Source organism: Silene latifolia, chromosome 5 (assembly GCF_048544455.1).
Source record: "Silene latifolia isolate original U9 population chromosome 5, ASM4854445v1, whole genome shotgun sequence".
Classification (NCBI taxonomy): domain Eukaryota; kingdom Viridiplantae; phylum Streptophyta; class Magnoliopsida; order Caryophyllales; family Caryophyllaceae; genus Silene; species Silene latifolia.
Window position 1 is genome coordinate 12916485 of NC_133530.1, and position 12055 is coordinate 12928539.

Below are 12055 nucleotides of genomic sequence, written 5' to 3' on the forward strand. Positions count from 1 at the left end.
AAACAGAAATGCATTTTTTGGTACAAGCAATACTTTCATTTCCTCTAAGCGCACTTGTAATTTGTAAACTCCTCGAATCTTAACCAATCACAACATCGCTGTACCATCATCTATAATCAATTAATCAAACCCGGAAAAAAATTAGTACACCAGAAATTGACCTTAAATATCCCACACTAAAAGCCAGTCTTCCAAATCTCACCCACCTAAAATTTCCCTCAACCTAAAAATATCTCAATAAAAAATCCCACAATATCAGGAACAAATTAACGGAAACTTTAAAAAAAAAAAAAAAAAAAAAGCAGCAAAATTCAAAAGTTAGTTACACCATCTCCCACCAAAAAATGGTCCCTTTCCCTTACCTAGCCATCATCTTCTCCCTCCTTCTCCTTCCCCCTTACACGCTCTCCGAAACCCGACTCACGACTCTCCGTTCCGACTCACGTCCAATTATCCCTCTTGATGAATTCGGGTTTACTCATTCGGGTAACCTCGAATTAAATGGCACCCTATTATCTCTCCACCTCCACAACCCAACTAACCCGAACCCAAACTCGAACCCGGACTCGAACGATCTTTCCCTTGTCGGGTTTTTTCTCTGTACTGCTGAATCCTGGGCCCGGGTTCTCGATCAAATCGCCGTAAATGACATTGTTTGTCCCCTTCAATCCGACGTCGTTTTGCCTGTCTTTTCATTTGATCGTCTCAACAATGGCGGTCTCACGGAATTTAATCTCTCTGTTCCGATACATAACCCTAATTTATTCTCCCTTGTTTTCGCTAATTGCATCCCTAATTTACGAATTTCCATGGATGTTTACTCATCCATGTATAATTTCAATTCCAAAACCCTAATTCGTGATTATTTATCCGCCGGAAAGTCTAATTTACCAGCAATCTATTTCTCAATTGCCCTAATTTATGTAACCCTAAGTTTAATTTGGGGGTTTTTGATTTACGCGAAAAGGGTTGTTGTTTATAAGATTCATTTCTTCATGCTTGCTGTCTTAATTCTAAAAACCCTAAATTTATTTTGCGAAGCCGAAGATAAGAGTTATATTAAAAGAACTGGGACTGCACATGGTTGGGATGTTTTGTTCTACATATTCAGCTTCTTGAAGGGTATTACATTGTTTACTTTGATTGTTTTGATTGGAACCGGGTGGTCGTTTTTGAAACCCTATTTGCAAGACAAGGAGAAGAGGGTGTTAATGATTGTGATCCCGTTACAAGTGGTGTCGAATGTGGCTCAGGTTGTGGTTGATGAGACCGGGCCATATGGGGAGGATTCCGATATTTGGATGGAGGTTTTCTTGGTTATTGATTTGATTTGTTGTTGCGCGGTCTTGTTCCCAATCGTTTGGTCGATTAATAACCTTGAGGACGCGTCTAGGACCGATGGGAAGGTGAAGGTGAATTTGCTGAAATTGAAGTTGTTTAGGCATTATTATGTGGTGGTTATTTTTTACATTTACTTCACCAGGGTGATTGTTTACGGGTTGGAAACAATTACGAGTTATAGGTATCAATGGACTAGTGTAGTCGCGGGTGAATTGGGTACTCTTGTTTTCTATGTGTTTACCGGGTACAATTTTAGGCCGAAGTTGCATAATCCTTACTTTGTTGTTGATGATGAAGAAGAAGAAGCCGCTGTTGAAATGTTGAGTGTAGATGAAGATTAGCATGACTTGTAAATCGAGCAATCCTGAAGCGATCAAAAGCTTTCAACATTGTGCTAGCTTTCGCTGCCTGCAGTAATGCATTAACATGTATGCTGCCATTTTAATCTCAGTGATTCCGTTTCACTCATCTTTTGCTATTGTTATCGCTTCAGTTCAGTTCTGTTTCTTCTGTAAGTTAGTCCTAGTATTTTGTATAGAGGAGCACCAGTAGAAAATCAGAATGCAACTTTGTTTATCAGAAGAATTTCATTGGTTTAACCTCTGTGTTGAGGCGATCGCTATTGGCGATTGTTTGGTGTCATATGTGATTTGAGCTCCTTTTCCGTGAGTTATGTATGAGACAGTTTCACATGTGAGAACTACCCAAATTCTGTCTCACACCGATGATAAAATGAACTTCTATTTGATTTTTGTTTTGTTTAAAAACGCGTGCCTAGGTCAAGGCTCAGCAAAACATACACTAGAAAAAATGTCTCTATACACCTTTTAAATAAACCCTCACCATTGCAATTTGTACTCCGTATATAACAATCCAGAGTCTCGAGTCATATGTGATTTGAGCTCCTTTAATTTTCTGTTAGTTACGTATGAGAGTATGAGACAACAATACACGTGAGAACTATAAAATGAACTTCTATATGATTTCTTGATTTAAAAAAGCGCGTCTAGTTCAAGGCTTAGCGAAACACTAGACAAAAAGCCGAATAAATTGCATTTAGTGAGGTACAATACACTGTCCATTGGTATCTAGATAAACCACTAGACAAGTGACCCTTTAGTCCTTTGCCAAGAACCAAAGCAAGGTACAGGGTTCTCAATCAACCGTTACAAACACACATCCAAGACTCCCCTGTATATAAATGCTACAATACTAAGCACATCATATAATCATTAAATATTTATAAAATTTAATTACCTTAGTTTTACTTGAAAATGGCAAACATGGTGCTTAACTGCTCGGTTTCGCCTCTAATGCTAAACAAGGTCTCATCTGGGCCAGCAATTGGGCCAGGCCCAAAATCTGTAACATTTCAAGGCTTGACATCGTCAAGGAGGTCGATGGTGGTGAGAGCTGAGCTCGAGGAAGATCGATTGGGTAGGGACGTTGTTAGAAATGTTGATCCTCTTGTGCGCAAGGAGATGCTGACCCCTCTTACTCCATTGCATCTTAACAAAAGTGTTGCTATGATTGACACTTCTCCTTATAGTATGTCAACTACTCTACCTCTCCCTTTGGCATAGTATCGCATACTTCCTCTATTCCATTGAATTGTTTACGTTTTTCAAAACATGTGAGGATACTTTTGAAAAATGTAAACAATTCAATTGATCAGGGGAAATATTTAATTTAAGGGATATTCTACATGGTATCCCTCAATTTTTCGACTTTCTACATGGTACCCCTACACTTTTTAAAATATAAATGGTACCCCTAATTGTTGTCATTATCACTAAGTGTACCCCTAAATTTTATTTTCCGTCAATTAAACTTAGTTTTAGGCGTTAAGTGATTACTTAGACGCGTAAAGCTTGTCATTTATCACTCTCATGACATAAGGACTCTATTAGGCTCAATATCCATCTTTAAACGTGATAATTTGGCAGGGAATCAATAAATTTTTCGTCGAATTTTTTTAGCCCATATATATCAATAAATATTAGGATCGAGATGGATATTGAGCATAATAGAGTCCTTATGTCATGGGATAATAAATGACATGCTTGGTTACGCATCCAAGTCACCACTTAGCGCCTAAAACTAAGTTTAATTAACGAACAATAAAGTTTAGGGGTATACTTAGTGATAATGACAACAATTAGGGGTAACATGTAGAAAGTCGAAAAATTAAGGGGTACCATGTAGAATATCCCTTAATTTAATTTGTTCGATCAATATGTTCCTTAATTTAGGGGTGTCACGGTCTCTGCTAGCTAACCCCTCGCTCCACCACTCATTATCTTTGTTACGTATTTCTCTTATCTAGTCTAATTTTTACCCAATGTGTTGTATCAATTTTTCGCCATGTCGACTTACCAAGTTATAATTATCAACTTTTTATCTAGCCATTATAAAACACACATTGGAAAATTACATGAAACAGTAAATTTGTTTATGACTCGGCAGTGAGGACACCATGGAACACGACAGAGGATGAAAACGAGATAAGAATGTGGTTCGACATGCCGGGGCTAGCAGCGCAGGATATCGACGTACACGTAGTGGACAACTTGTTGGTGATAAAGGGAAGTGAAGGGGAAGATGCATTTGGAAGGAAGATACATAGTCCATTTGATTGCAAACTTCACTTGCCTTTATATTGTGCCAAGGAAGAGACACAAGCCGTGCTTAAGAACGGTGTGCTACATATTTCTGTTCCAAAGATTACCAAAACCGAGCACATGAAATTTATTCATGTTCCCGTTCGAGCTATCTAACTACCTACGGTAGATATTGAGTTAGCGGTTTTATACTCTGAGACGGTCATTTTCTTAAAAACACCCATTTATTTGATAGTGCTAAATGATGAGTTGTCTTGTATAGAAAAAGACGGTCTTGCTGTGTGAAACCGTCTTATTTAATAATTTGTGATTATGTTTTGTGTATTGATTATCTACTTAACTACGTTCATGTAACATTTAATACAATGTTGCCTTGATGTATGAAACTATGAATAAGAAGCATTTGAGTGATTAATTAATGAAGTGTATGACAAAAAATTTAGATTTATGTGACATGGATTGTGATTATTGAAATTTGTAACTGTCGGATATTAAAAGTTGTAATGGCACATTATTTCCATTTAATTGCTTCATTGTTATGATGTTAAATCACATTTAGTAAGTCACTGAATGCGATATATTTCCTCCTTATAAGAATAAGATGTTATGATATACAACATACACTATATACATACAAACATACTTCTCTAGTTGCTAAGTCCACCATCAATATGGGACTTGAAATTTGGATATGGGACTTGGGATTTGGGGCGTGGATATATTTCGGGACTCTGGTAGCCACCGAAGGTACGACATATGGTAGTGGGAATTTAGCGAGTACAACGATCTGATCGCTTCCACATAAAGGTTAATCCTTATTTTCCTACTGTGGTATCAGAGCAAATGTGTTTTGCTACTGCTCCATCCATACGTGTTATTGTGCCACTGCTAACATCATGTGTGACAAATTGTAAGCAAATTTTTTATTTGAGCGTAAAGATGCATGTTCCAACAAACATATGATTCGTTTATATGTATATCAACTATTGCCATGGTTGAAATTGTCAGTATAGGTGAGAATGAGAGAATTGTTTTGGTGAATTAAAGTTTTCTTGTATAATGAACCGTCAGACTGCATGAGACGAAGGGAGTACATCACAAAAATCTGCTATACCAGGGACGGATCCATGTTTTTTGTACAAGGGGCACAAAATTATTTTTTAACAAATTGTCTTCCATTTTACTTATAAGGCACTTTATAAATATTATAATTTATTTTTTCTATAAAATATAAAAAAGTAATGAGCTAAATATTCTTTATACATTACAAAAAAAATCTTAATTATTTACTCTTTTAAAAAAACGTAATTTATAGGATGTCTTATTTCAGATAAAACACATTTTACTTAGATATTAAACATTGAACACTTATAGGATGTCTCATTTAAGATAAAACACATTTAAAAATAACCATTGAACACTAGTGGCTTAGTGGTTCAAACATTGACATGCTACATTGAAGGTCTTGGGTTTGAATCTTGTTGGAAAATTTTTGACTAAAAAAACTATTTGCAATGAGTAGACTATGGAGATGGGCTATAGCCTGAGGCCCAACAATACACTATAAGAGTGTCATATAAAACTATTTGCAAGAGTTAAGTCTTCTACCAACTGTGCTATAATAATTGTCTAATAATTATTTGCACATAAAAATATATATTCTTGAACTTTCATGGTGAGCACGTGCCCACCCAAACCCCCTAAATCCGCCCATGTATACACCTATGCATACAGAACATATATCTTTGTGATATTTACATGAGGCTACTTTGTTTAGCTAAAATTATAGAATTTTTTTCCAAAATGGGGTTTAATAACAAACAATTTAACAAAATAGGGAGACTTTGTAACTAATTACCAAAAATGGGTCCACGTAGGCTTGGTTTTGGCGGTGCTAGGGTCGGGATTAAGGTCGCTCAGCGGGAGAGCGATTTGAGGTCAAACCGCCGAGCGACTTAACAGAAAAAAAAATGAAGGAGAAGTTGATAGGAATCGAACTAGCAATTTGAATTCATACACTTCACACCCCTAACCATAATACCCAGCATAATAATGTAAGGACTCATTATGGTAATTAAAATACATATTTAATGCTTACTCATTATGGTAATTAAAATACATATTTAATGCTAAGAGTATTTCATACTCCCTCTGTTTTTCTATATATGACTTTCTCACATTTCGAGACACACACTTCTCTCTTTAATATCTCTCAAATTATATGCTTAAATATAGTGATATGTATACTCATATGAAAAAGTTTTTCATGAGGAATTTAATGCTATAACTTTTATAATTTTTTACCAAATATATTTTTGTAAATATTAAAGTCAAATTCTCGCCTCGAAAAAACAAAACATCATATATTAAAAAATGGAGGGAGTAACTGTTTGGGATTTGAATAAGAATTACTAATTATAGTGTTTAAGGACTGAACTTTAACATGTAAATTTGCTTGTAGTGGTGGTGGTTAGCTTCTACAAGATAAGTGTTTGTTTTGTTGAAGATTATGTGTTCGATTCCGCTTAACAGCCTCCCTTTTTTTTTTTTGCAAAGACCCAAGTCGCTGTGGGGGAGGGCGATTTGAGCTGAAATCGCTCACTCCCTAAGCGACTTGCCTTGAAGTAGCATATTAAGGTTTGGGTGGACTTTAAGTGACACTTTGGGTAAGGTCGTTGAGCGGGAGAGCGACTTGAATCCGAGCCTAGCTTTGGTGATGACGTGGACCCATTTTGGGTAAATACTTTCAAACTCAACTCATTTCATTAATTTGTTTGTGTTTGAGCCCCATTTTTAAAAAAAAAAAATTCAAAATTATAACTATATGAATATGTTTCATATATGTTTTGTGTCAACATATAAATTTGTTTTATATGAATAACTAAATGTCTTTGTGATATTATGAGTTTTGTGTCAACATATAATCGGTTTTTCAAGTTTCACCTTGTTCCGGGTGTAATTCCAGAGCAGTTATTTGTTACCACCCGTGCTTGTAGAATGACGTCTTTGGTTGAATCTTCCTTTCGGTCTCCTGAAACGATGAACAAACTGAGGGCTCGGCTTTGGACCGAGCGAACTCACTCCGACGCTCAAGTCAGTAAATTTAGAGAGATAAGTTGTTGTTACTTGCCAAAGTATATATTGTAGAGAGATAAGGAAGATTATACCAGATGAATAGTGATTCTTAGGTTAAATTGTGGATCTCCTCCTCAATGAGAGTTGAGGAGTATTTATAGACTTTCACCTTTTGTCACGTAGTGGCCAAGTGGCCAAGTGGCTAGCAGGTGGAAAGACTTATCTGCCCTCGGCCGAGGGACCCATGCCAGGCCGGCGGGCCCTGTTGACTTGCCGCCGAGGGGTCTTGGATATGAGTTCGCGGATGTGTGCCCCGGCTGGCTAGTTGCCCCGGCCGGGACCCAAGAGACAGACCGACAGGCTGCGTCGGTTAGGCTGTCTAAGTCGTTGACTTACTTGTGGATATCTTTGACCTTGCTCAATATGTTGACTTGGTCAGCGGGTGCAGAATATGCCCCATCAATTTGCCCCCAACGTAGTCTATGCCGTGGTATGGACTCCGATGTGTGTTGAGCGTGTATTCTGCGTAAGACAAAAATTTTCTGCCCCGGCTTCTTCTACCTCGGCTTGGTTCTGCTTAGGCCGTACCATATCCCCCCTCCACATGGATGGGTAAAGGGCATCCGATGTGGAAAAGAAAGTGACACTGGCCGAGACCTGGGTTGAGAGTGCCGGTTGTTTTCGATTGCCCCCGGCCGGTGCTACCTAGCATGGTTGATTATGTGGCCGGCGGAGAACAGATACTTTAGGAATTTGTTGAGGAAGATGAATAGGCAAAGAGATATGAAGGGGCGTGTTGAAGACGCTTGGTCACTGTTGCATTGATTGACGTTCAACTGTTGCAACGATTGACATTCCGTGGTTGCATGTCTGACACGTGTCTCGTTTTTGATTGGTCGACGTTTCTGGGCGGGTCGTGCCCCGATTGGTCCTTCCTCATGGGCTTTCCCCTATAAATAGGGCAGTTAGTCCCTGAAATTGGCCACCAATTTCATTCTCTCTAAAATTTTCTTCTCTCTAAACTTTCAAGGGCTTCTCTCTCTTCTAATCTTCAGAGTCGTTACTTCGGCTAGTGCTTTTCTTCAAGGTAAACAAACAAATTTTTCTCTTTTTAACTTGTAAGTTTTGTTTTAAACATGTCTTCTGCTGATGCCGGACCTAGTAAACCTGCGCCGGGGGGTTCCCCGTCGCGTCTTGATGAGGAGGAGATGCTAGACGCCGTCCCGATAAGGTCCGGGGGCCCTAGGTCTCCTTCTCCCGAAGTTGACCCAAAGGTTTTGGAGGATTGGGAGGACGATGATGATGTTGATGATGATGACGACGATGCTGAAAGGGCTCGTCCTAATGAGGGGAGACAGTATGTCATGGATCACGGCGACCCTTGTAAGGTCGGCCCTGACCGTACCTGGACCCATAAGTTCGCCAGTTGTTCCGGCGAGACATTTTTCGAGGGCCATTTCTACTTTGGCAGGGGATACAAAATTGTTATCCCTGAGGAGGGTCAGGCCGTTTGTTGCCCTCCACCGGGTTGCACCGGCGTATACATCCGGCACTTGGAGTACGGGCTCCGATTTCCGCTGAATGAATATGTTATGGCCATCATTAGAGCCATGAATGTCGCCGTGGCCCAACTGCACCCGTTGGCTATTAGGACCATAGTCGGCTTTGTCTGGCTCTGTCTCTTCAAGGGGGAGGTCCCAACGGTTAATTTATTCCGTCGGCTCCACCACCTTCGGCCGTCGTTTGCTGGTCGCGTCGGATGGTACAACGTGCAAATGGAGCCGGGTTACGTCTCCGTTGATAAGCTTTCTTCCTGCAAGGACTGGAAGGATCAGTGGGTGTACGTTGAGGTGCCGGATGACTATCCACGCCCGGTCCTTCCAAAGACTAAGTTAATTTGCGGTGCGAGACTAAGGCGGAGCATGACAGATGGGTCACCCGGAAAAAGCTTAAGATGGACGCCAGCAAGGTCCCTCTTAACGAGGATGAGAAGCTGGCGATGAGGCTCTTTGAGGCGGACAAGAGTGGGGTGCCGAAAAGATGGATTCCCCCGACGCAGATCATTCTTCAGGATGAGCTGCTCTGCCATGTCGGCCTTATACCGGCCCTAGCACAGGGTGAGTGGGGTCGGTGTGAGGCCCATCTCTGCTCTCAATGTTTCTGTTTCTTGAACTTTGATTTATTTCTTCTACTTAACTCTTGCTTTATTTCCTTTGCATACCACTTTGGACCGGACCTGTCTGAGGATATCCTCCGGAGAATGGGGCTGCACAAGGATAAGACCATTGCTGATTTGCATCCTAAGGCTCTAGCCCGTGATCGCAGAACGTCGCCGAATGATCTCATGGATCAGCAGCTGAAAGGCTTGAATGTGGAGGCGGCCCAGGCGAAGGTTGCTAGTAACATGCCGCGCCGAACGCGGAAAACAAAGTCTTCGGCGGCGACGGCGTCGACATCCGTTCCACCTCCCATCCCTTCAGTTCAGAAGGAGACGGTGGTGATTGTTGACATTACCAATGAGGGGGACTCCGATGCGGAGGAATCTCCCCTTGTCCGTAAGAGGAAAGAGCCTGCTCCTGCCGCTAATGCTTCTGGTGCTACTGCTGGTACTGCTGCCGGCAAGGAAATGCGTCCTCCGACCAAGAAGGCCAAGCATGGTACAGATCTACCCTGTGGCTCAGACTTAGCCGGTTCATTAGGCGTTCCTGATGACAGGCTCTCCGATATGTCCATGTATATTGACACGGATGTTTTAATTGAATTTTTGTAGATCAACCGTCGGCAGCCGCCGTTCTCACTGTGCGGCAATTAGAGAAGCAGCCTGAGAAGGCGGGTGATAGAAATGTCACCGTTGACTCCTTACTCCAGAAGGTTTCCCCCACCGAGCTTGTGGCAAAGGGGACGAGAATATACAAGAGGCTGGCGAAATGGACTCAGCTAGCCGGCTCCCACATTATGGAGCAAGAGAAGACCATGCCTGAAGCTGCCCCACAGCTCGAGCGGCTAAGGCTTAAACTCGACGCGGCGAACAAGGAGGCTAAGAGGGCCAAGGCTGAGGCTGAAGAGGCAGTCTGTGCTGAGAGAAAACTCAGGGAGGACGCTGAAAAGGAGGTCCTTCGCCGAGAGAGCTAAGACCGAGGCGCGGCGGCCGAAGCCGCTAAGGGGCCGGAGGGGCGTGACCTTGTTCGAAGCACGCCGACCTTTACCGCACGCAGAGGGACGAATGGAGGGGCATGTTTTAGGCCTGGGGAAGGTGGTCCTAACAAGGATGCTATCATCACCCAAAGGGAGGAGGACATTGAGACGCTCCAAACCGTTATCCTCCCTAACATGTGCGCCCAATACACGGGACTGGCCGAAGAAGCCGCCGGGGAAGTGATTGGGGAGCTCTTCCCTCTTGATGGCTCCTTTCCGTGGGACAAATTTGACGAGCTGTTTGACGACAAGCTCGAAGCTAAGGAGAAAGCCGCGGAGGAGAAGGCCAAGGAGGAGGTAAGGGTAAAGAAGGAGGAAGAGGCGGCCGCGGAGAAGGCAGCCCTTGCTGAGGAGGCTAAGGCGGCCAAGGAGGAAGCCGAGAGGATGAAGGCAACCGAGGCCGCCGAGGCCGAGGCCGCCGAAGCCGAGGCGGCCAAGACAGGCTTCTAGGTCGCCCATCAAAGATGATGTCGCTAACATCGCGATGATAAGCAAAGAATAAGCATAGGGAGACGGGCGGTCGTCATCAGGCTCACCCGGCGTCTCGGATAGCTTTAGCTGTTCGGGAGCCAATTATTAAGCCTTTCCTCCCTGCCATCTTTTGGCGCTTCAAATGATATGTCTGTAACCTTTTGCTTTCCTTTTCCTTGTATTTTGTACAACTTTGGTAGGTTGTGTTTTGGCCTATCTTTATGGGGACGACCGTCGCCTGTATTCTCCTCACTTGTAACCTGTTATCACTTTTAATAAGAGTTTACTTATTTTGCCTCTGGCTTGGCCGAGGTCTTTTCTTGTCTTCGTCTGAGTTGTCTTCTTACGTTATTAATTGAGCGCTTCTTTTGTTTCCGCCTCGGCCTGGCCGAGGCAGTTTATAGTGCGTATCTCAACTGTGTTTAACGTTTCTAAGGCATGTTGATCGCTTTCGCGAGTATCGACTGCGCTGGTAGTGACTGCCGTGACGCCTGCTTCCTTATAGTGACTGCCGTGGCGTCTACCTCTTGGAGTGACTGCTGCGGCGTCTACCTCTTGGGGTGACTGCCGTAGCGTCTACTTCTTGGGGTGACTGCCATGGCGTCTACTTCTTGATTGTGACTGCCGTGGCGTCTACCTCTTGGAGTGACTGCCGTGGCGTCTACCTCTTGGGGTGACTGCCGTGGCGTCTACTTCTTGGGGTGACTGCCGTTTCGTCTGCTTCTTGATCGTGACTATGGGGGAAAATGAACACTTTGATTGAAAACTTGGACGATTCTTCATTAGATATAAACATGCGTCGGGGTGCCCACAGTTGTCTTGGGCACCTCCGCCGCTATACAAATTTTTTTCCGAGATTGTCAGTGTCCTAATGGCTCATCAAAGGCGCACCCTCCATGTCTGTCAGCCGGTGTGTCTTGAGAGAGCGTCGGACCTGGGAATGCACTGTATCTGGAAGGACTTCAATTTGGCGGTGTCGGCTTTTACCCTTTCCAGGTATCTTACCATCCCGTCGTCTCGAGCCTCATACTCTCCTCTGATTTGGTTGGCCACCAATAGTGAGCATGTTTTCACCACGACGTGCTCCGCCCCGGCAGCCCTAGCTAACTCGACTCCATTTATCACCGCCTCGTATTCGGATTCGTTGTTTGAGGTCGAGAAGGTAAATTTCAAGGCGTGCTCAAACACGTCCCCGTTTGGGCTGGTGATAAGGATGCCGGCTCCTGAGCTGTTCGCCGTGGGGGACCCGTCAGTAGTTATTTCCCATACGCCGGGATGCGGTTCTTCTTGGTCGGTCGGGGTTCCTTCAACCATGCCGACGTTGGTATTCATCGGGTCGCCCTCCTGCTGCA

At 43.0% G+C, this 12055-nt stretch overlaps 1 protein-coding gene and 1 long non-coding RNA gene across 2 annotated transcripts; both read left to right on the forward strand.

Annotated features, from left to right (window-relative positions):
• Nucleotides 1-222: 222 nt before the first annotated feature.
• On the forward strand, nt 223-2018 carry LOC141655909 (protein CANDIDATE G-PROTEIN COUPLED RECEPTOR 7-like). Its single transcript, XM_074462908.1, has one exon. The coding sequence runs from the start codon at nt 345-347 to the stop codon at nt 1680-1682; it is 1338 nt and encodes a 445-aa protein (XP_074319009.1). The 5' UTR covers nt 223-344; the 3' UTR covers nt 1683-2018.
• Nucleotides 2019-2411: 393 nt separating this feature from the next.
• On the forward strand, nt 2412-4381 carry LOC141656770 (uncharacterized). The gene is made up of 2 exons (XR_012548562.1): nt 2412-2889; nt 3808-4381. It is a non-coding gene; the product is annotated as an uncharacterized LOC141656770 (long non-coding RNA).
• The last annotated feature ends 7674 nt before the right edge of the window (nt 4382-12055 follow it).

What these genes read in the sequence shown, in the direction of transcription:
- LOC141655909 (XM_074462908.1), top strand. Translation starts at nt 345, where the DNA reads ATGGTCCCTTTCCCTTACCTAGCCATCATCTTCTCCCTCCTTCTCCTT.